The sequence below is a fragment of the Strigops habroptila genome, chromosome Z (assembly GCF_004027225.2).
Source record: "Strigops habroptila isolate Jane chromosome Z, bStrHab1.2.pri, whole genome shotgun sequence".
Lineage (NCBI taxonomy): Eukaryota > Metazoa > Chordata > Aves > Psittaciformes > Psittacidae > Strigops > Strigops habroptila.
In genome coordinates, this window is record NC_044302.2 from 3,819,200 (window position 1) to 3,842,131 (window position 22,932).

The following is a 22,932-nucleotide window of genomic DNA, read 5'->3' on the forward strand; positions in this document are numbered from 1 at the left end:
CCCCTGGGATCAACGCTGCAAACATCTGCAGGTGGTGAATGGAAGAGTCAGGTTGTTATTTGTGAAGGCAACTGGTGCGTGAAGAGAAAAACCCTGAGCCCACGCACAGGATGCTGGTCTGTGGCATTGCATCCCTTGGGGCTGTGCCAGAGCAATGGGCAGCAATAGGGGATGCATGGACAAGGAAAGCTCCATCCCGCTCTGTTTGGGCATCCCTGATGCCCCAAGAGCTTTCAAGTGGGTAATTCCCATTGCGGGACATCGCTTTAAGATGATGGATGTTATCCTGGGCAAAAACTCCTTTACTGGGATATCCCCATCCCTCCTGCCTATAGCTGCTGGGAAAAGCTTGTTGGGATGAGGGTCAGAGACTTGTTTTGGTTCTTCCAAGCTCCGGGGCCCTCATAGAGCCAAGCAAACCCTCTGATCCCCCCGCCTGATCTTCACCGCAGCTTCACTTCACCTTTCCAAGCACCCTGAGGTTGTCCGGCTGCAGCCAGCAAGAGGAAGTGGGAACTTGCCATCGCTGGCTTTAATTCTGCTTCTTTTATCAGCTCCCCACAATCGCTCTGAGCTGTGGCACCCCTTTGGCCAAGGAGCTGTGCCAGGGCTGGGAGCAGACCCCGCCATGGGCCTCCCACCTTGCAACTATCACCCAAATATCAAGAAACCTGTTTTGAGGTGAATCCTTTAGTTTTTGGCACTGCCAAAACCAGCCACCCCCATCTGCTCGGGGCTGGAGGAGGGTTGTGCTGGGGAGACCCAGCCCCACGGCACAGGGGGTCGTCTATTAGACCGGACCCCACAGCTAAGCCCTTGCATGACAAAGCAGCCCCATCCCCACACCGCTGGCTTTTAGCCCTGCATCCCCACCACGGCGCCAGGAGAGATGCGTGGATAGAGAAACCCACCCTGCCAGCATTCCAGCAGGATTGCTGGTGGCGATGGCTTCAACTTCATTCCCGTGCCGGCATCAGGCCAAGGAGTATTCGCTTTCCCGATGAGTTCACGCTCCAGAAACCCCCAGATACTCCTCACAAGCATCACTGAGCGGCGGCCGCGCTGCTCAGGCATGGAGGGGGGATGCTCCGGGGCTGGGGATGCAAAAGTGGGACCAAAGCCGGCCACAGTGCTCTGAGGGGATGACACTTACCTGGTCCTGGGAGCTGGAAGCACGATGCCCACTGTTGCATCCCACCTCCCACAGCATCCGGCTGCTCTGGGATGCAGGAGCGTGAGGCTGGGTAGGGGGTTCCCACTCAGGACCAGTGAGGCAGGCGGAGGTTGCAGCGAGACAGCTTGGGGTTGTTGTAAGGTTGGTTTCTAACCTGGTTAATCAGGTTATCGGAGCCCCGGCTCCTCCCATCCATCCCCTGCTCCAGCCCCATCCAAGCACAGCAAAGCCCTTGGGTGATGAGGAAATGCAGCTTTACTCTCACCCCGCTGCACAACCCAGCCTGGTGCCAAAAGGAGCAGGAGTGCCCCTCGCCTGCAGCCGAAGCGCCTGGACCACCGAGCATCCCTACAAGCAGTCAGAGAGGCGACCAAGTGCCTAGAAAGCCAAGCACCAGTTTGGTGTGAGGGTCCCATGTCCAGCCCTGGCAGGACCCATCAGCATCCCTGACGTCCTAATGTCTAGCGAGAAGCGATGCTCCAGCTGCTGGGAGCATCTTCACCTTCTCCAGCTTCCAGAGAGTGCATGTTTCTCTTCCTGTCCAACCTCCCATCCCCAAAACCAGCCTGGCAGTGGGATCAGCATCAAAGCTTCTCAAGGGGTTGGGTACCACCCTGCTGCGAGGATGCCCGGGCAAAGGCTCTGCCTCCGGAGCAGCCGCCTTTGCCTGCATTAAAAGGAGCCAGAGGCTTTTTCATGTTCACCTCCTCTGCAATTAAGAGGCGAGGCCCCGACATGGCTCCTTTTCAGACAGAGCTGAAAAGCAGCGGTTCACATCCAGGGCGCCGGCGTGCAGGGAATGCCAGCGCACATTAAACACCCCGTGCCCGCGGGCAGGAACCGAGGGGAAAGCTTTGAACTTCAGCCGGAGATGGGAGAGAACTGATCCCAGGAGCTTGGGAGGTCTCCGGCAAGATCAGAGCATCATGGATGAGACCAAGCCCTGCTGGGATGGGCATAAAGGGGAGCAGGGAGGGGAAGCGGGTGGTTTTGCTCCAGTTTCTGCTGGTCTGGTCCTGCCATGTTTGGTGAAAAACACACATAGCGAAAGGGCTGATTTCCTTCCTGGTCTGGCTCCTCTGATTCACCAAATGACTGAGTACTGTAAAGCTTCAGGGTCGAGAGCTGGGCAGAGAGCACAGGGGAAAGGCTGCAGCCCCAGGTCCTAGATGCAGAGACGTTTGCAACCCGAGGCTCCAGTTCTGCCCCAGAAAACAGACAAATTGGTTCATGTGTTGCTTTGTTTTGCCTGTTCAGCTGCAAAGAGCTAAAGGGCAAAAGTCTGAGCCAGACCTTGCCAAGCCTGGTTTTCCCAGATCCCATCCCAACCGCATGCAGCATCCCATGGGGCCAGGGACCCCTCTCCAGCAGCACAAATCCAGTCTTGGGCAGCAGAAAACCCCCCTCCACATGAGCTGTTTTGATACCTCTCTCCAAAACAACCTGTTTTCTGCTTTTGGGTGAGAACAAACAGCTCCGAAACGCAAGAGGGCTGGAATTAGCCTGACCCGAAGCAGCAGTTGTTGCCGAAACCATTAGCAACCAAAAGCGATGTCTTGCTGCAGCAGAGGAGGTAAACACAAACATCAGCCTGCTAAAATAACTGTGGTTAGCTCTGCGGGCTGCAGCGTGGTGTGGTGACACCGATAGGCACAAGCACAGCATCACACACCCCTTCCTGTCCTCCCCACAGGCTGGGAAGTGAAGACACCCTTGGGTTCACTCATAGCATGGGGGTTGGACACCTCGAGGTGGTAAGTTATGGCCCAGACCCCCTCTGTTGTGGAGCCCTGTTCGGCAGCAGATGACCAGCATGAGGCAGATCTAAACACCAAGCACAGGAGCAGCACAATGGGTCAAACATCTCCTTTCCATGGGTGCAGCCCTGCCTCTGATTCACATCCTTCCCAGGGGGTGATTGCCGAGCATCACATCAGGGTGACTGACCAAACACCACCCAGAGCCTGCTGGCCACAGGGAGGAAGAGGATGGGCTCATAAAGCTCCCTTGGAGGGTCGATATGGAGCCACCTTTACTCTGGGCAAGGCTTGTCCCTCCAGCCCTACACTGTGCTCTGGTGTGGTTGGTGACTTGCTCCCAGTTCTGGCCATGCTCTTCTCCCAGGGTCAGTGCTTCCCAACCCACCAGCCACATCCTGCCCTGGTGCAGAGGAGGATGGATGAGGCCGAAGCACTGGTGATGGGGTGAGGATGGAAGGCAGCTCATAACTTCACTGGAAGGGGAAGGGTGAGCTCATGGCTTCCCAGACGCCAGCGGAACCACAGGGAGAGGGATGTGTTTTGCAAACCCTGGCCACAAGACAAGCTTTGGCTGGAGAGCCCCAGAGCTGCTCTGTTGGCTCCCTCCGAAGGAGCTGCTCCTACACACACCGGCTGGGCTTGTGTTAGGAAGGAGGGATGGGGAAGCAGCTTTCTGGGTCACAGAGTCCCAGGGTCTGCTAACGCAGCTGACACGTCAGCCTGGCTGTGTGCTAACAGAGCAATGAGGCCGCCTGCTCCCCACCTCTGCACTGGGGCTTTTCCCGTCCCATCCGGGCTTAGAAATCACCTTGGAAAGGGGATGCAGGGCCACTGGGGGGACCTGTGCAACCAGGAGGTGGCAACAAGGCAGTGGGTGCTGGGAGAGGCAAAGGAACTCCCTCCCGTCCCTGGATGGAGCCCCACTGCCATCCAGGACAGGCAAGTGGTACCCGGAGGGGCTGCCAGGCGTGGGAAGGGAGGAGGATGTCACGAGGAAGCAGCTGAAGATGCAGGCTGTGGGGAAACTGGAGCAGCTCCAGCATTCCCCAAGCACAGGCTCTTGGCAGGATCGGCAGAGTGAAAACCCGCAGGAACTGTGCTGGAAAACACCCCCAAAGAGAATCCATCGGGCTGTGTCAGCAGGCCCACGAGTGAGGCAGGAGGTGCTGTGGCGGGGAGAAGGAAGCAAAGCGGGAAGCGAGCACATACCTGGAGCACAAAACCAGAGCGTGCCGGGCTCTCCTGCCAGACCTGCATCCAGAGAAAACCACCTCCCTGCCGGGCATGGATCCGGCGGGCAGCTGGGAGGCCGTGCCTGGGAATTGGCTTAGGGACCTGGCCGTGGCTGCTGTGCTTCTCGGCTCGCTGAGCTCCAGGTTAATCTCAGCCCAGCTTTCCCCTTTTATCCCCTGGTACAACCTCGGTACAGTTTTTCAATTAGGTGCATCTTTTTAAGCTCCGGAGCGCATTTCTAGGAAGGGATGCGCTGTTTCTCTTGGCCCTCATGGGCTGATGCTGCGCAGAGCGGGACATGCCTGGCACCGATCCTGCCCGCATCCAGCTAAAGTGCCGCCACGCTGCAGCCGGTGCGGCGCTGCCTGGAAGCACTCACGGAGTTACCCGTTACCCCCAGCCCACCTACCGGGTGTTTTTAAGAGCAGCATTCCCTGCCTCCCTCAGCATGCCTGGATCGCGGACCGCTTTCGCCGGGCCCGTTATGGGAAACCCTGAGCAGCAAACTGACTCTGTCCTCTCTGGATCCGCGTCTGCCGCCCGGCTGAAACCCAAAGGAATATACGCAGCCAGGGTGCACTTTGGGATGAGGAGGCTGGGTGAAAATGTGGTCTAAAAGCGACAGGAAGAAGAAGAATAGATCGATCAAGCCTTCAGTGGATACTTCGGCTCAGTGAAGCCGCTGCCTGATGCGGGAGGGATGCTTGCAGGGCGATGGGTAAAGCAAAAGAGGAGTTTGCAGAGCAGGAATGTGATGTGTGGAGATGTTTCACTCAAGTTGGGAATAGCAGAGGCTGGGATGAATGGGAAGGAAGCAGCTTGCTCAGCCTGGTCAGCCCGATCTGGCCCAGCTCCTACTGGACACAGTGGGCAACCGAGCTCCGCTCCAAGAGCTGAATTAAAACACAATGGAGAAGCAGAGCTCACAAATGCACAATGCTGAGCACATTTCCCCTTGAGGCCAGTTTCCAAGCTGCAGTCAACCGCAAGTCCACCCCATTAACAGCCTCCTCCATTAGCATTCACGTGCTCCTTCCTATCGGCAATGCCCTCCACCGAGGAGCATCTCCAGACGTTTTACAAATAGCAGCAGCGCTGGAGTGCAGCGATTAGGCCTCGAGCCAGGGAGCAGAGAGACCCGGGATTGCTTCCTGCATCTGTCACTGTCACCTCTCCCCTGCCCCACTTCAGTGAGGAATTCTTAGGGGCAGGGGGCTGTCTCGCAGGGCACATCTCCACAGCGCTGGAGATGGGTTCTACACATCTGTCTGCCCCCTGCTCCAGCTGTGCTGGGTGAAGAAGTGGTGGCTCCTTCGTCCCGCTCGTCTGCTTCCCACACCCACATAGGATCATAGAATGGTTTGGAAAGGACCTTAAGATCATCCAGTTCCTGCCTCCCGTCAGCTCTAATGAGCTGGAGCAGGTTAAGAGGTAGGTCTGCTTGTTTTCACACAGACACAAGCTAGGGAACATCCCCTGAGCAGCTCAGCTGGCAGATGGGAGAGACAAGGGAGAAAAACCCCAGCAGCACACTGCTTCACTTCCTGAACGCAGGAAAACCCCCCTAAACTCATCATATATACATACATCAACGAGCTGAGAGAGAAAACAGCACCAGAGCATTCCCTGGGAACAGGTACCTTGCTTCTGGGAGCCCCTGAGAACGGCTGAGCAGACACCCCTTGGCTCTTGCCACTCGGGATGCTGCACAAGCCAGGAGGAGCAGAGACCACATCCCCCGTGCCTCTAGCCCCGATTCCCCAAACAATTTTAGGGTGATCTCACTTGGTAAAAATAACCCCTACAGCTCCCCCTCCTAAACTCTCTGCTCCCTTCTGTATTTCTCAAGCTGGATGGGAACAGGGAGTTTTTGGCGCTGCTGGAAGGGCCACGGGTCACTTGTGGCTCGCTGTGTCTCAGGTCATTCTGGTCCTCGATTTAAAACAGAATGGGTGCTTGAAGCAATGCAAACTCAAGGCTCTTTGTTCTCCCCCTCGTGACTAAAGGGTTCAAGGCAAGCACTCACGTGGGTCCAGCAAAGAGCAGAGTGTCCTCCCACTCGAACCCAAGCACTTTGAACTGGTATTTTCAGATACTTGGGGTTGTCTCTTTATCACCGTTTTGAAATATTAGGGTTGAGAGTGGAAAGATAAAAATCCCACATGGGAATCATTTTGCATTTCCAAGTGCTTAAAGTCCTATGGATGAGGTAAAAAGCTGGGAGTTAGATGTCTGGGCAAGCAAATGCCAAATCTCCTAATCTTGGTGAATAAGGGGGAAAAAGTAATTAATGCTTCATGTCATTAATTGCTAACAAACCAGAAAAAGATTAGGACACCCGTTCCCAGTGCTGTCTTCCCAGCTATCACAAGGGCTCCAGCAACAGCGACATAGATGCCTTCCCCCCCTGAGATTTCTTCCCCCCCTGAAGGTTTAAAGGGAGTTACCTTGAGCTCTGATGAATCCAACTGATCGGGCAGCCAGGAAACCAGCATTTGCTCCTGCAGGTAGGTTTGGTACACCAGTAGGAAAGGGGAACACAGCCTGCAGCTTCCTCATTCTTTCACAAGAGCCACCGTGGCTGCGGGCTGCCTGGCTTTATGAAATTGCTGCCTTTTGTCCTGCCTTCAATGCAAATAGGACAGGTGAGATAAGATCTGAGCGTCGCAGAGCTTGTCCTTTTTCCTTAAAGCCAGCCTGGGCTTCTACTGGTGGCAAAACACTCAAAGGACCTCATTGAAAAGCAAACAGAAGATAAAGAAAGGGAAAGACAAAGCACTAAAAACTGCTTCTCTTCCAGAAACGTGTCTCATTGTTAGTCACAGGGAGTGTTTCCATCAGGTTACAGAGTGATGATGTACATTTTGGGGGAGGATGGCAAGATTTAAACTGTATTAGCATATATACGATCAAAGATAGATTATGACATTGAGTTACAAAGAAATACATTTCCTGTGGCTCAGGAGACATACCAGCTTACATGGCAGTGCTGACTGACAATCTCCCATAACTAATGTACTGCATCTCCCTAAGATAACATCTGCCTCTGGAACAATAGGTTAGATTTCAGGAGGTGTTTGTACAAAGTAAGCCAGCAGTCCTCTGCCTGCAGAGCCTCCTCCAAACACACACTGCAAAGCATTCCTGTTCCCAGGGTATCTTTTCCTACAGCCCTGGATGTGCAGTGAAACAGCCACTGGAATGTGTTTATCTCACTGTTTGTGAGCTAGATATATGTTCTTGTTCAACAGGTGAAAACATTATCCCTTCCCACAAGCATATCTGACTCATGCTTAGGAAAAACTGTTGACAAAGTGCCGATCCCTTTTGTTAACACATCTTAGGGAGACAAACCCAACTGTTCAAGCCTTCATCTCCTCCTTGGATATGGAGCTGAACCTCACACCTCACCTCCCAGTTTTGTGGAATCAGAACTGCAGGGAACACCACAGCAGGACTCAGGCGGAAGCACCCTGATTCTATTCACTGCTTTGGAACAGGATTTTAGCCTTACACCCTACCTTTCACTAAGACCAAGACTAAAACTTGTGCTTATTTAAGTAGAAGAAGAGGTAGACTAAGAGGTTTTGACAATCCCACCCCCAACATCTCAAAATCAGAACACTAAATTAAAATCAGGAACTTGGAGAGAAGTGGATCATTTGGATCTTCCACTTTTGGGTAGGAAGAGAAAGAAATGTACAGAAACTGATGCAGGTTGAGGCTATGTTTAACTAGTTCTACAAACAACCGTGAGAAGTAAGGCAACAAGAACTGTGCTAGTCTGATATAAAGCTTCATTAAACTTCTTATAAAACAAACATTAATTAGAAAGACAGAAGCGGAACAAGACTGTATCTAGGCTCCTTGATTCGATGTATTCAGATCACTTGCCTTCAACTTGGAGGGACACATTTTAGACCTACTTAAATGGACAGCATATGAACCAGTTGAAAATGAGATCTGTTTATAAAACCCAACAAGATCGCATACAATTAATAAGATATTTCACTCTTCTCTTGTAAACTTAAACTGTTTTAGAACTCATTAGTGCACTTCCAGTCGTTTTTACACATCATTAGGTGAACATCTGGTTTTTACCTTGGGTTTAACACGTTCAAGCAATATCTGTGGCTGTATGCCCATGGAGAGCAGGAATCACCATAGTGTTTGGGAATGCTGCTTTAACACATTCTTGGTAGTAGCTGCGTCATGCTAAACCACTGCAATACAGTTAAGAAACGGGCATGGTACATTGTCCTCAGCAGTTTGCATTTCACTGTGCCTAAGAATTACATTTCCAACTGTTAACCTTCATGTCTGACCTTAAATTTTCCCATCTGAGGACAAGACTTATTTTGCTTGGAAGGTATTTCCACAAATCATTAAAAAGTAACCTCTCTAAAGATTAGAAAAGCTTAGTCAAAACTCTGTATTATGAACAGTAGGGACAAGCAGTAGTAGTTTTGGTTTTGAAGGAATAGCAACATTCACTACAACTGGGAAGGCATCCATAAGGACAGCAGTAACTGACAGTGTGCAGTTCTTCGAGGAACCTCAGGAATCAAAGGATTCAACAGCTTATGGACACATCACTCTGCAATGTGACATGCCACTGCTTTTTAATCAGTCAGGTTTCCACACAAAGTACTGAATATTATTCTATTTACATTCAAAAATAGCATTTTTCTCTCTTCAGTACAGAGTGGGAACGCCTGTAAGTTAGTCAGTAGAAACCTCTCTAGCACAGGTGGAGGACAGCTTTGTTGATCTCTGGGTTTGTCCAGTCGTTTCGGATATCATCCAGGTGATTATCAAAATCTACCAGTGTCTCGTAGGACTTGCTGTCCAAGAGAGATGCAGCGATTCTCTGGGCTTCGGTCCAATCTTCACAAAAATCACTAGGATGTAAAATAACCAGCAGTCAATAGTAATCACCAGGAAAATCTCCACGACCTCCTCCACTCTGGAAATTAAGACACACTCTCTGCAGCACAGTTGTGGCAGTCATCCTGCCTGGCTGCAGAAGCCAGTTCTCTGTCACTACAGCAAAACCCACCTTTAAAACCCAGCTACACCCACCACCCTTACAGTGTCACTCAGCTACAGTCAAAGTTCCTCTCTTAAACAAGCAGCCTGTTTTTCCTTGCTACCCAAACACAAAGAAACTCTGAAGTTTACTCACACATGTGGGTCCTTGCACCTCCACTTGTTCTCGTGAAGCTCATACACATGAATGGCAGGCTCTACGCACTCCATCGTAAACTTGGTGTTATCGACCTGTTGTGCACAGTGAAACACCACTTTAGTCTCCTCCTCAAGATCTCAAGTAAAGAAATGAAATAAAAACCAGTCAGTTTTTACTAACAGGGCACTTTATACTAACTCATCCATCGTTCTACCTTAGAATGAGCTGAATTTTACATGTTTAAACTGCCAACATCCTTTGCCACTGCAGCAAGGAGGCAAAGCACTCCAAGTCTTGAAAGACAAAGAGTTAAGCAAGAGTTTAAGTCACAGAAGGGGGTCTGAATTAATGAAAACACTGTCTTCACTCTAGCCTTGCAAGCAGAGAAAGCCTCCACTTCCTTTGAGATGGCAGCAAGGCAACCACAGCTTCTTTGTAGACACACTAAGAACTGCACTGGCTACTGGCATCTCCTCCCCAGAGCATTTGGAGGGAAAGAGAAAATTAGTTACTCCACTATTAAAGGACCCAGAAACTAGTGTTTAAATGGCTAGTCCAACACTACAGTCATAACATTAACAATACAGAAAGAGGTGGGAGGGAATGAAATAATTTACCATTATGAGTGCTGTATCATTAAAGCCTTCTGCAATCCTGGAGGCCACCTTTTCTGCAACCTGGTTCGGGCTGCAACAGAAGGTAAAAGTAACTGTGTTAGGTGAAGCAAGACATTTCAGCTGAAATCAGCAGGAAATATGCTTAAAGAGATGTGAAAATTACACTGCGTGCTTACAAACAGGAACCAGATATCGAGCTAATGATACACTTGACTGAAGTCAGAAAGCCAAGAAAGCCTCAGCTCCTCTCTTCAGCACATGATCCGGACCTCAGCTATGCTTAGGCAATGGGGTTTGGGATGGCAAAATGTTCACCGAATCAATGTTTTGTGGCCCCCTACCTTCTCCCACCAGACCAAAGGCAGCAGCCACCTTTGTCCAAGCAGGTATTTAAAAAAGAAAGCAAGTTTGCTCCCCACTCTGCATTTGAACCCACGCACTGCCCAGCTTCTCTACCAAAATCAGATAATCTTTTAAAGGAAAACCTTTATCCTGTTTCAAAGATGACAATCCCTATGCGGTACCAGTTATCTTCAGAAATGAAATCAGAGTTCAAAAAAAAACCCCAACCAAGCCTGTGATATTCTTTCAAATCTCAAATAGAACAGACAAACTGTATCTTCTCCTTAAAAACGTCCCTAGCAGAATTATTTCCCTTGTAAGGAAAGGATAAATAATGCTCTTATCCCTGCTAGATACTTTAGCAGTCACAAGGATTACTTAAATAACATACTTGAGACCGAAGGATTTACATTAACAACATAACTGCAACGTAGCATAATACTTTAAATAAGCTGTTCATACTTATTTTAAATGCAAGTATGATGTACTCTCATTAGCCCTGAAACTGGATTTATCTAATAGATACAGGGGAAAATACTTGATACACATATCCAAAACTACTGTGGCTCCACAGTAAGGCCACTTTATTGCTTATTGAGTAATCTGCATTAGCTACGAGGGAAAAAAAAAATGACTAATTGTGGGGAAAACAAAGTGAAAAGAGATACCGCTGCTTGACTGACATCACCTTCCATTTCGAGAGCGTCCTGCCACCATCTAAGAAAATGCTTCAATAAAACTTGGAGACTATTAGTTTAGCAAGAATTAGGTCACTTCTGAAAGACTTTCAAAGATACTCGGAGTCATTCCAGTTTACAAGATCTGTACTGCACAAGCAAACACGCCTGCAAATTTTGGCTATTTCCCTGACAACTGCAATTAAACTGGCTGGCAGTCGTTCAAAGACTGGCCTTTTATAGGACCCACTGAAGAGGAGTGGTTCTGGAAAGACTGGGGTTTCTGCACCTGAACAAAGGCCATACCCACCAGGCTCCACGAAGACAATGTGAAAGCAGATGACAGTTGTCAAAGTTAATCAACACGCATGATTTATGTCGATGATTTTTGCTGGCAGAGTACAAAGTACAACATAAAAGAGCAAACAGAAGGAAATATTGCACCAACACACCTGGCATCTTTCACGCGTTCGTTTGCCTGGTAATATCCAGCTATCACGTAGCTATTCTCTTTGCACCAAGAGTCAATCTGGAAAAGTAATTCGAACAAGTAAGACCAGGAAAAAGAAAGGAGAAAACCCCCACAGAACTATGGAAATCTCATGTTTGCCCTGCAAATGGAATAGTAATTGAAGCATTACGGTATCTTTGCCAGTTGCTTCTTTAAATATATACATATTTATATGTATTTATGTGTGCACTCACACAGTTTGCCTAATTTAACTAGAACAGAGAAATCAAGCTGAACATCTAAGAGAATCACGGAAAACATTAACCAAATGGAGCAAAAGAGCAAGAAGTTATCTCAGTCAAAGCCTGGCCTAAATTTGAGTGACAGGACTATTAACTTCAGCAATGCTGCCTGGGAGAGGAGTCTTGGTCTTACCTATCGCTCTTGGTGGCTGTTTTCTGTTGGTGTTTATTTGACAGACTCTAGACAACATTCACCATGTGGATGTGTGATTGCACTGTCATTCAAAAGGAGCTTGTTGATTTTATTTCTATGTAGTATAATAATGTAGTGTTTCTAGGTTAAAACGTAACCATTTTTTACCTTCATTAGAAAATAAAGCTCGAAGTGAAAGTTAAGTGTGAGGCACAAAAAGTTTGCCCCATTTACCATTTTTCCAACCCACTCCATTATAAAACAGCTTTTGCAACAAAATTGTTTTTCTTTTGAGAGTTCCTCCTTATTTAACACCTGCATGTAAATGCTTAAATGTAAGCATTTCTTTGCGCAGAATTGATATAACTTTTGATTTACACAAGTACAAAACTTTATGTCGTTTTGGGGGTTTTTTAAGTGCAGGTTCAGCATGCACATGCTGCCGCTCTTTCTGCTTCATGCTGGATATGAACTATTCCTGCTGAGTCTGTCTTTCTTTACAATACTTATATATATGTGATGTTTCTCCTTATAACTGAGGATATCAAGTCAGCACAATACAGAGCCCTGAAAGACAGAAGTGGAGAAAGCAGCTAGAATTTTCCTTTGCAGTCCCTAGAGAGCATGCATCAAGAAAACCTCAACAGCTATATTAAAATGGAGTCCCAAAATAACTGATGCTGACCTGTCGCATCCTGTAAGTCAAATCAACCTCATTTTTAGCAGTAATTATAGTATTAGACTGCATAAAAAAACAAACAAACAAAGCCATGTGAAATAATCCTGCCTCTACAAGGGATGACATGGATTTATGTGATAAAAAAGAAGCTGTGTAGCCCTCCTATAGCTGAAGGCCAACTGCCGTTTCAATTACAAACCCATGTTGAGGGATTAGGACTATGGTTTTAATTGTTAGTGGTTTGAAAGCTTGGCATTAAAGCCAGAAGCCCAGACACTACCATTAATAATAATAAAACAAGAAGTCGATCAATTTAAAAATTAAAAAACCTTAGTTCTCAATCAGTTTTTGTTGTGTACTGAAAAAGGACTTAAAAAAGTGATAGAGAGGATGATTTTTAAGTTCTCCGCTCTCTGAGTGGTAATTAAAAACTGCCTCTGTCAAAAAAAACAAGGAAAAAAAAACATCTTTTTGGAATTCAAGCTGTTTCCACATACACTTTCCAAACACTCTCTAACCACGGCCCTGCCACCACATGTAGGCTCAGCAGCAACTACTCCCTGATATTTTTAGTCATGTCCAGCCCTGCCAAGGACAAACCAGTGGGAGATAAGCTGCATCCCGCTTCCATACGGCATGTGTCAAAAGCAGCCTGCCCTTGGGTTTGCTGCAGCCACTAAAGTGGGTGTAGGGGGGTTTGGAGAGCCCTAAAGGAGGAGAAAGGCTGTAACCTACCACCCTCTGCTCATGGGTCCAGGCGGTGGGGAGCCGGCCATGGGAAGTGCTGCTTGGTGCGATGGTGTTTGTGCTCTGTTTGAGAAGATGTGGTTGCAAACCCACATCAATTAGCTGAGAAATTCAAAAGCACAAAAAAAAACCCCCAAACCCCAACCCCCCCACCACCACCATGTGAAACTTAATTCACTTTTTCTTTAATGACTCCATTTTCAAAAGGGATTTCAAACTGATGAGCCAAAGCGCAAATTAAATGCAAGCGCTTCTGCTCTCTTCTTCAGAGTTACAAACCTTCAAGTGCTGCTGCGTGTTTAATAACATCTGATTTTGTGGATTCCTTGTACCTAGGCTGCTGCTAAAACGCTGCTCACGATTTTTATTAGTTACCACGTGAACAAGCCTATTTTCAGGCTAAATCTGGAGACTATTGCTCCCATTTAGTGTTCTGGGATAATTCAGGTAAAACGAGGAGGTGAAACTCGAGGGGCTGGATCTATAAAACCCTCACACAGACCACAGGCTTGACCAAGAATCAGCAGTAATTGAACTGAAGAGAGACAGATCACATCAAAACCTGCCAGAGCTTTAAAATCCTTTAGAAACAGAGGTGCTTTGTTACAAACACTGAGTTTCAATGCTAATCTCACTGATTTATTCAGTAACCATGCGTTATGTGGTACAGAACACTCTCCTCTTCAACCCTACAACAATAAAACCCAATTCTCTTAGCTGCCGAGCCAGTATTTACTGACACCTTTGCCTCTATTTAAACAAAGAATGGGAGCAAAAGGCCATGGGCTCTTGTTGAGCACAGAGTTTTAAAGCTGCCAAGTATCACAGGAGTCATCAAACATGACTGCAAAGCCCTCTGCAAGTCCTAATTAATGTGGGAAATGCCAGGGGTTTCCCATCTTTGACTTTTTGTATCAAAACCCAAGAGCAAATACATAAGCCACTGCTGCTTCTTTGGTTCCATAATGATCTGCTTACAGTAGATGCGGTAAGATGCTTCAGATGTTGCAAGAAACAGGATTTATTTCCTAATAATCCAATCCTGGAGCAAGATCCACACTGGAAAACTCCACCAAAGGTCAAAAGTTCATGAAAATTTACTGCCACTGACCACGCAGAAAAATATCCTGATTTAAAGACAAACCCTACATGTACTTTATGATACATGTTATTCTATACTTCACTAGCAACTTCCACTTACTCATTCCCAGAGGAAAAACAAATTACCGCTGTTCCAAAAGGTAACGTCAAGCCCTGCCTACATTAAAGCAATTCCAACCAGGATTATTATATTTTCCCAGACTGTGCCATGAGGAAAACCATAAGGAGGAAATGATTACACTCACGGTGTTACTCCCCCACTGGTGTAAATGTGCTTAAGACTGACAAATATTGTGTGCTCCACAAGGGCACAGGCCAGGGTTTTGGGCTCGGTTCCTGTTCCTACGCCTCCGGCTGCATATCGTCATGTCCAGGCTTTGGAAAGATCTCAACATTCCCATGGCATCACCTCAACTAGAGAAAACTGGAGTTTATTTATGAGAAAATATGGGGTTTTTTTTTTTTCATTAAGCTATCTATTAAATGGAGGGGAACATTTAGGACAAATCTAGAAGGATCAGGAATTAGTTATTTTTACAGGTATCAAAAAGGGACAGACTTTCCCCTGATAAGAATGGAAAAGTTGCAAAATGGATAGAAAAGTCCAGAGCTCGAATCATACCCAAATCTCACTTTATGCCTGCAGTGAGGGTGCCAAAGCACTTCTTTGCCTCCAGATTTGCCCCAGCCCGCCCTGACTCCCTATTGCAATATATCCAAGCATGTTTTGCTCCCTGTGTCTTCTGGTTTTGACAAAAGGACTCTCTCAAATGCTGGCAGAAAGGAGCTGTGTCCCAGCGCAGGATAGCTCCTGCTCTTCCTGAGCAGGGGTTGAGATGGGAATGTGCTGGTCCTGCAGTCCTGACATCACTCTCATCCTGCTTGTATGATGATGGGGGGGGGGAAACGGGTTATCTCATGACGACTTATTGCTCTTCCACAGCAATGGGCAAGGTGTGGGATGTAAACAAGGAGTGCTTGGCTGTCCCTGGCTATCCCATGGTTAATGAACTGACAGCGAGCTGGCAATATACCAGCTGAGACATCACACCCAAGCAAGACCTGCAGTATGAAGAGACTTCATTCTTTTTTCTGCTTAGGCTAATGGCTTCCATAAACGGGGAAAGTACAACAAAATTTATTAAGAAATACATACTTATAATAGAATGCTTTGGGTTGGAAGGGACCTTGAAGCTCATACAGTTCCAACCCCCTGCCATGGGCAGGGACACCTTCCACTAGAGCAGGTTGCTCCAAGCCCCTGTGTCCAACCTGGCCTTGAACACTGCCAGGGATGGGGCAGCCACAGCTTCTCTGGGAAAAGTCTGTGCCAGCGCCTCAGCACCCTCACAGGGAAGAGCTTCTGCCCCAGAGCTCATCTCAATCTCCCCTCTGGCAGGTTAAAGCCATTCCCCTTGGCCTGTCCCTACAGGCCCTTGTCCAAAGCCCCTCTCTAGGTTTCCTGGAGCCCTTTAGGCACTGGAGCTGCTCTAAGGTCTCCCCTTCAGGAGCCTTCTCTTCTCCAGGCTGCCCCAGCCCAGCTCTCTCAGCCTGGCTCCAGAGCAGAGCTGCTCCAGCCCTCGCAGCAGCTCCGGGGCCTCCTCTGGCCTCGCTCCAGCAGCTCCACATCCCTCTTGTGCTGTTGCCCCAGAGCTGGATCAGGACTGCAGGGGGGGGTCTCCCCAGAGCGCAGCAGAGGGGCAGGATCCCCTCCCTGACCTGCTGCTCACGCCCTGGGGGTGCAGCCCAGCACACGGCGGGGTCTGTGCTCAAGTGCACACTGAAACCAATGAACCAACACCCCCAAGTCCTTCTCCTGAGGGTTGCTCTCAATCCACCCTGCGCTGAGCTTGTATTTATGCCTGGGATTGCCCTGACCAGGCACAGGACCTTGCACTTGGCCTTATCGAACTGCATGAGGTTTTCCATGAGAGGTGAACAGTCCCACCTCTCAAGCCTGTCCAGGTCCCTCTGGATCTCATCCCTTCCCTCTGGTGTGTTGACTGCACCACACAGGTTGGTGTCATTGCCAAATTTGACGAGGGTGCCCTCAATCCCACCGATGATAGATACTTAGAGGCATTTATACACCCATACTCTAAGACCAGTGTTCCCTTTTCCAACCAGCATACACCGCTTCGAGGTGCCTTAAACTAGGATAAGCTCTTCCCGCTGCAGAACGAGGACATTCCCTCTGGGATTTACTCTGGGATAACACCATCAATACACACAGCAGTTTCCCTGCACTTAGAAGGATATTAAACAAAACTAAAGGGCTCTGTATCCTGCTGCTTCTCCACAGGAAACGGGATGGGATTTGGGGGTTTTCCACACTTCAGGAACACTCTCCTCACCCCAACCGATACCAGGGCCCTCAGCACCTCCTCACCCCCTCCACCTTCAAGCCTACTCCCTTACCAGTGTAAGCGCCACCTCCAGCATGGGCGCCAGCGCCAGGGTGCCGTGGAACAGCGGGATGCAGTCCACGAAGAGGGATGGGGGCCCGGTTTGATCCCGGCGCGGAGCTCCCGCCGAAGGCCGCTCAGCTACCAGCAACCCGTTCACGGCGCAGTGCGGGTACTTGGCGCTGTGCAGCACCATTTTACAATAGGCCTGAGTGGTCAGCTTCATCCTACCGCGGACCCGGACCCGGACCCGGACCCCGCGCCCCGGGCCCCGCTACCGGCGCCGAGCCCCTCCGCGTCCCCTCAGGCCGCTCGCTGTGCCGCAAAGCGCCTCCGAACACCGCCAACCACCGTCGTAAAAGCAACGAGGGGATAGTCCGCCTGTATCCCATCATGCTTTGGGGAGAGGGGAGGGGGCCGCTCCTCCCCGGTGTGCACCGCGCTTCCGGTCCGCCGCGCTTCCGGCGCGGAGCGGCGTAGAGGACGGAGGCAGGTCGTTGGGTACCGGGGCCCGGAGGGGGGGACCGAGGCCTGGAGAGGGGGGACCCCCGGTCCCATTCGGGTTATTGAGGGAGGGGGGACACAGAGGGAGCGCTTGTAGGCCCCGTGTGGTGTCGCCGCTGTCGCGATATGTCGGGGGGGGGAGGTTTGGAGGGGAGGCCCGCGGTGAGGTGATAAACCCGTAGTCTTGCGGCGCTGGTGCCTGTGTGAGGCGGGCGCTGGGTGTCCTTGCGGCGGACGCGGCAGTGTTGGGCGGTGATGAGGCGTTTGGGGGTGCGGGATGCGTTTAGGGGTGCGGGATGGGTTTAGGGGTGCGGGGTGCGTTGTTTAGGGGGTGCGGGATGCGTTTAGGGAGTGCGGGGTGCATTTAGGGGTGCGGGATGCGTTGTTTTGGGTGTGTGGGATGCGTTTGGGGGTGCGAGATGGGTTTAGGGGTGCGGGATGCGTTTAGGGGATGCGGGATGTGGTGTGTAGGGGGTGCAGGATGCGTTGTTTAGGGGGTGCGGGATGGGTTTAGGGGGTGCAGGGAGTGTTGTTTAGGGGTGCGGGATGCATTTAGGGAATGCGGGATGCGTTTAGGGGTGTGGGATGTGTTGTTCAGGGGGTGTGGGATGCGTTTATACCCGTTTGGGGCTCCTGGCTTGCACCCGGTAACGATCTGTTACCAGGTGAAAGCGCCCAGAGAGGCTGATTTGAACAAGGGAATGCCTTTGAGGTCCAAGTGCAGGGAAAACAGGGAGAGGAAGGTTCATCCCAGTCCGTCTGGTAAGGGAATGTCTCTGAGGAACCCAGAGCAGGAGGGACAGGAAGGCTCTAGGCTGGTTTATTTAATAGACTCGTGGAAAATGGTGTTATTTCACCGTTGTAGGTTTGATGTCTTCACCTCACCTTGACTTACCTACTGCTGTTTTGTGCTGACAGGATGTTGGCTTCCAGGGCATTCAGCCTCGTTGGGAAGAGAGCCATTTCCACCTCCATCTGCTTGAGAGCGCATGGACATGGTAGGTGGTGGCTGCTTTGGTATCGTAGTGAGGATGATAGGACGAGCAGCTTAGAGGAAGAAGGTGAAAAGCTGCTGCTGGTGTTTGGGTAAGAGGAGGGTTGGGATAGAGGAGGGATGGTGGGGCTGGTGGCAGGCTGTGCCAGCAGATGGCATTGTGGAGGTGCAGGCAGGGCTGTGGGGAGGCGGCAGGAGCTGAGGGGCCAGGCAGAAACCAGGGTGGAAAATGGAGCCAGGCTGAGAGAGCTGGGCTGGGGCAGCCTGGAGAAGAGAAGGCTTCTTAAGGGGAGACCTTAGAGCAGCTCCAGTGCCTAAAGGGGCTCCAGGAAACCTGGAGAGGGGCTTTGGACAAGGGCCTGTAGGGACAGGCCAAGGGGAATGGCTTTAACCTGCCAGAGGGGAGATTGAGATGAGCTCTGGGGCAGAAGCTCTTCCCTGTGAGGGTGCTGAGGCGCTGGCACAGACTTTTCCCAGAGAAGCTGTGGCTGCCCCATCCCTGGCAGTGTTCAAGGCCAGGTTGGACACAGTGCTTGGAGCAACCTGCTCTAGTGGAAGGTGTCCCTGCCCGGGGCAGGGGGCTGGAGCTGGATGAGCTTCAAGGTCCCTTCCAACCCAAACCAGTTCTGGGATGCTATGATTAATAAAGTGATTTTGGATATTACCTTTTATATATATATATATATATATACTTTCTGCTTTATTCTTGCACTCTTAAAATAGCACCCATTTTAAATGCTTCACCTGGAAGTCTTCTCCGTCCTGGATCCTTTCACTGACATCACTTTTCTGACTGAGCTGTTGGGTTCTTTTTGTATTGTAACCAGTAAGAGGTGTTTGTGCAGGAGTCGGAACCTGTGTGTCTGTTCTGTTCCCCTGTGCAGCTGGCGTTGTCAAAGCGGATGATTTCAGCCTCCCAGCCTATGTTGACCGCCGTGATATTCCGCTGCCCGAAGTGGCCTTTGTGAGGGATCTCTCTGCTCAGCAGAAGGCGCTGAAAGAGAAGGAAAAGGCATCTTGGACTGCTCTGTCTGCTGATGAGAAGGTTGAACGTAAGTAATGGGGGCTTTAAGTCACCTCACAGCTAGCAACAGTGATCTAACCTGTTGTGTGTTAATTATTGACAACCTGGTAGTGCAGCCACTAACCCCTGTGCTTCCCGATGGCTCTGCCGTGAGGAGCTTTCTTAGTTCTAATGGAGCTGCTTGTGCTTACACAAGCAGAGATCAGTGCTTGGTGTTCCCGGGATCCTTGGTGCTGTTTCAAGGTTAGACGTTCCCGCTGCGGTGTCTGTTATGTACCTGAGGTCAAGTTCAGCAATTTCTTCTTCTTCTAGAAAATAATTATTATATTTATTTCTTGATTCCCATCCACTTTCAACAAGCCAGATGAAAGATCTCCTTATTACAACAATATGCAGTAGTTAGTCCAGCTGAGTAAAAATGTGCCCTAGGGATTGGAATGTTAATGACCACTGACCTCAGCATTGCCAAATTTTGGCCGATTAAAGTGCCAGGCAGGTGTTTTGACTTGCAAATAAAACCGCATCAAACTAACATCATGGTATGCCAGTGAGAACCCGCTCTCAGAAGATGCTGTGTCTGCCCATGTCAAAGGGGGAAGGCTTACAACTCCTTTGGGAACAGCTCAAATATTCATAAGCACTCTCCAAATGTAATGTTCTGAATTTCCAATTCATTTGGACCTTAGTGACAAAGGTGAGAGAAACCTTCTGAGATACAAGTTGAAATGATTTGTTCTCAGAAGGTTTGGTTGCAATAACTGTGCTGGGAGTTGGAGGGGAGGAAGAAGAGCTCTGTTTCTCCTCCTTTTTGGGCTGATAATGCAACTTTACAGTAATCCGTAAAATAGAGATGAACGTCAACCTGCTGAGAGGTGAGACACATGAGGGGATGGTGAAACAACTCCTTTACCATGGCACAAGGGCCTTGGTCTTGTTGCAGGAGAGTCCAGCTTATTCAGAAGCTCTTTAACATCCCTTTTGGTTGGCTTTAGGCTTTGGTCACCTCCCTCTGGAGTGGCCTGCAAGTCACAGCAAAAGGGAAAGGAATGATTTGATGCTTTTAACTTCTGTTTTTTTGCAGTGTATCGTATCAAATTTAACGAGACCTATGCAGAAATGAATAAAGGAACAAACGAATGGAAGACTGTCCTCGGTGGAGTGCTGTTCTTTCTCGGTTTAACTGGTTTGATCCTCATTTGGCAGAAGCACTTCAGTAAGTAAACACCATACGGTGTTAACTCTTAAATGAAGAGCAAGATCAGTTGATGTCTGATGGGGAAAACAGTGATGGAAAATGAGAGGCTTGCTGTGAGCTGCTCCAGGGAGTCAGTGGTGTATCCAACAGCCGTGCTGGTGCCCTCCTGGCACTTGCTGTTTGTTAGTCTCTGAAAACTCAGTTCTGGAGCTTCTGCATGGAGGTCAGCAGGGATGTAGTGCAAATATTCAGGAAGCTCACTCACTGAAAGGCGAAGGTGGTGGAGAAGAGCTTTGGTGGGAGGAAAAGAAAGGGAGGGGAAGGAGCAGTGATACCACTGATCCGAGAGCCTCCCCTCTGCTGTTGCAAAAGCTTCTTGCTGCCTTGGTAGTAAACATTTGGGTTTCTGCCACGTTTGGCTTCGGTCCCAGCTAACGTTGCTCCCTCAAGGGAGTGTTCCAGCTGCCGCAAGGCAGAGCATGCTGTTAAATGAGCTGTTCTCTGTCCCGAGGCTTCATCTACTTGCAGTGAAAGTGGGTTGTTGTCTTGGTACAAGCCTTTACAGAAGAACGGAAACGGCTAGGGAATCGATGAGGGAATCCGGCCTGATCTGAGTGCTTCAGGACTCAGATGTAGGGAATGCAGGTTTGAAGAGATGATGGTGTGGGGGTGATTGGTACCTATAGCTTTGGGGCAAAAAGCTTTTCATTAGTGAAACTTCAGTTCCCAGCTTCATATCATGGTGTGATTCCACCTGCCTTTGAATTGCAGTGTACGGCCCTATTCCGCATACCTTCTCCGATGAGTGGCTGTCGGCGCAGACGAAGAGGATGCTGGACATGCGGATTAATCCCGTGGAAGGCATCTCTTCCCAGTGGGATTTTGAGAAGAACGAATGGAAGAAATAAAGCAATTCAGTAGAACCTGTTCTGCTTGAATATGAAATGATTCCATCCCCTGTGTGTGACCTCGTTGCTTGTGTACTGGAACAACCTCTCCACCTACATAGAGGCTAATAAATGTCTGGTTAACTTGAATGTGTCCTTTTATTGCTCTTTGGATGTGTGTGTTGTGATGGGAATCTATAGCGTGGGTCGAGGGGCAGAGCTTTCCTGAGTAGTCTTGTCGTGAGTGGTGTTTGTTCAAGGGAATGTCTTTGGGGCACAGCCAGCTGTCCTGCTGTGCAGAGGTTGGAGCTACATGTAAGGTAAGCAGATCCCAGCTCCTGCAGAGGCTCTGCATCCCGTAACCATTCCAAAAATAGCACGTCAGTGCTCCAAAAGGCCAAGTCAGAGCGTCTGTGGTGGAGATCAGCGCTGCTCCCTCCGTCTGTCTGCCCTCCTTGTGAAGGGAATGTGAGGAGGAGAGGGAATTACTACAGGTAGTTCAGCCAAGAATAGGTTTAGATGAAACCCCAAGGCATGTTTCACACCCTGCCTTGTGTGTGAGGTGACAGTGTTCAGAGGGGATCACTGCAGAGTGGGGAGGGAAAGAATCTCTGTGTTTAGTGCGACCATATGGAATTATATTAAACACAGTGGGCTGAGCAAGTTCTGGTTCATGGCTTAACGTTTTCAGGGCCTGATCTAAGAAAGCTGGTGCCTTTGCTCTGTCTGTAGCTGCTGAATTTCTCTCTTTGGCTAACCTGGTACGTGGCTTTCTGCAGGCAAACCTTTTCCTTCAGCTTAAAAATGCCCCTGTGGAGACTAAAACAAGCTTCAACTTCAGCTTGCTCTCGTCCCGATGACAGGTCTGCCTTGGGTTTAAATCCATGTGCATGTTTAGCAGCTGAGGTGGAAAATCCTGGGGTGGCCTCAGCCGCGTGTGCTGACCCGCTGTGCTGGGCCTGGCAAGCCTTTCCCTTCCAGAGACACGGGGGAGGCTTTTAAAATGAGATGATTTGATGGGAGTTAAGCCACGAGCTCCCCTTCCTACATCTTAAACATCCCTTAGGTGAAACGCTTGATCTCTGCAGCGCTGAGAAGGGTGTAACAAGGATGACAGAACCACAGCCTGGCGATGGCTGCGGGGTTTTTGCTACACTTGTGGTTTGCTTTTCTCTGCTCTTCATATAGCTGGTGCCTCTGGCAGGCTGATGGCGCTGAGCTGGGAAGGGGCCAGCAAGCTGCTAGGCAGATCTGCTTTGGAAATGGATGTTCTGAAGCGTGTGCTGCAATAGCAGCGCTGTTTTACAGCTCCTCTTAGCTCCGTTCCTGGAGGGAAGGGGGAGATGGATTTATCCCCAGTGCTCCATTAGCTGCAGGTCGCTCGTGCCACGCTCTGGTTTTTGAGGTAAGTGCCCTATTCTGTATTCTCCTCTCATTCCTGTGGCTGCGATGAATTAGCATGAATGGGAGAGAAATCCCATGGAGCGCAGGGCTTGTAACAGCCTGTAGCATACCAGAA

At 49.5% G+C, this 22,932-nt stretch overlaps 2 protein-coding genes across 4 annotated transcripts; one reads left to right on the top strand and one right to left on the bottom strand.

Annotated features, from left to right (window-relative positions):
• Positions 1-6,961: 6,961 nt before the first annotated feature.
• On the bottom strand, positions 6,962-17,187 carry EMC8 (ER membrane protein complex subunit 8). Its single transcript, XM_030470487.1, has 5 exons — positions 16,823-17,187; positions 11,444-11,520; positions 9,973-10,042; positions 9,353-9,447; positions 6,962-9,068 (listed from the first exon to the last, which is right to left on the bottom strand). The coding sequence occupies exons 1-5, from the start codon at positions 17,033-17,035 to the stop codon at positions 8,909-8,911; spliced, it is 615 nt and encodes a 204-aa protein (XP_030326347.1). The 5' UTR covers positions 17,036-17,187; the 3' UTR covers positions 6,962-8,908.
• Positions 17,188-17,205: 18 nt separating this feature from the next.
• Positions 17,206-21,563, top strand: LOC115600982. 3 transcript variants are annotated; one of them, XM_030470489.1, is made up of 5 exons: positions 17,206-17,298; positions 18,232-18,311; positions 19,192-19,359; positions 20,413-20,544; positions 21,298-21,563. In XM_030470489.1, the coding sequence occupies exons 2-5, from the start codon at positions 18,233-18,235 to the stop codon at positions 21,432-21,434; spliced, it is 516 nt and encodes a 171-aa protein (XP_030326349.1). In that variant the 5' UTR covers positions 17,206-17,298; position 18,232; the 3' UTR covers positions 21,435-21,563. The 3 variants fall into 3 exon arrangements, with proteins under 3 accessions (XP_030326349.1, XP_030326348.1, XP_030326350.1); XM_030470488.1 differs by having other exon boundaries at positions 17,216-17,302; XM_030470490.1 differs by lacking the exon at positions 17,206-17,298 and adding an exon at positions 17,984-18,075 and having other exon boundaries at positions 18,179-18,311.
• Positions 21,564-22,932: the final 1,369 nt, after the last annotated feature.

What these genes read in the sequence shown, in the direction of transcription:
- EMC8 (XM_030470487.1), bottom strand. Translation starts at nt 17,035, where the DNA reads ATGAAGCTGACCACTCAGGCCTATTGTAAAATGGTGCTGCACAGCGCC. An exon ending in TGGAGGTGGCGCTTACACTG is followed by an intron (nt 11,521 to 16,822) that starts GTAAGGGAGTAG and finishes TTACTTTTCCAG; the next exon opens with ATTGACTCTTGGTGCAAAGA. An exon ending in ATGATACAGCACTCATAATG is followed by an intron (nt 9,448 to 9,972) that starts GTAAATTATTTC and finishes TGTGCACAACAG; the next exon opens with GTCGATAACACCAAGTTTAC.
- LOC115600982 (XM_030470489.1), top strand. Translation starts at nt 18,233, where the DNA reads ATGTTGGCTTCCAGGGCATTCAGCCTCGTTGGGAAGAGAGCCATTTCC. An exon ending in CTTGAGAGCGCATGGACATG is followed by an intron (nt 18,312 to 19,191) that starts GTAGGTGGTGGC and finishes TCCCCTGTGCAG; the next exon opens with CTGGCGTTGTCAAAGCGGAT. An exon ending in TGCTGATGAGAAGGTTGAAC is followed by an intron (nt 19,360 to 20,412) that starts GTAAGTAATGGG and finishes GTTTTTTTGCAG; the next exon opens with TGTATCGTATCAAATTTAAC.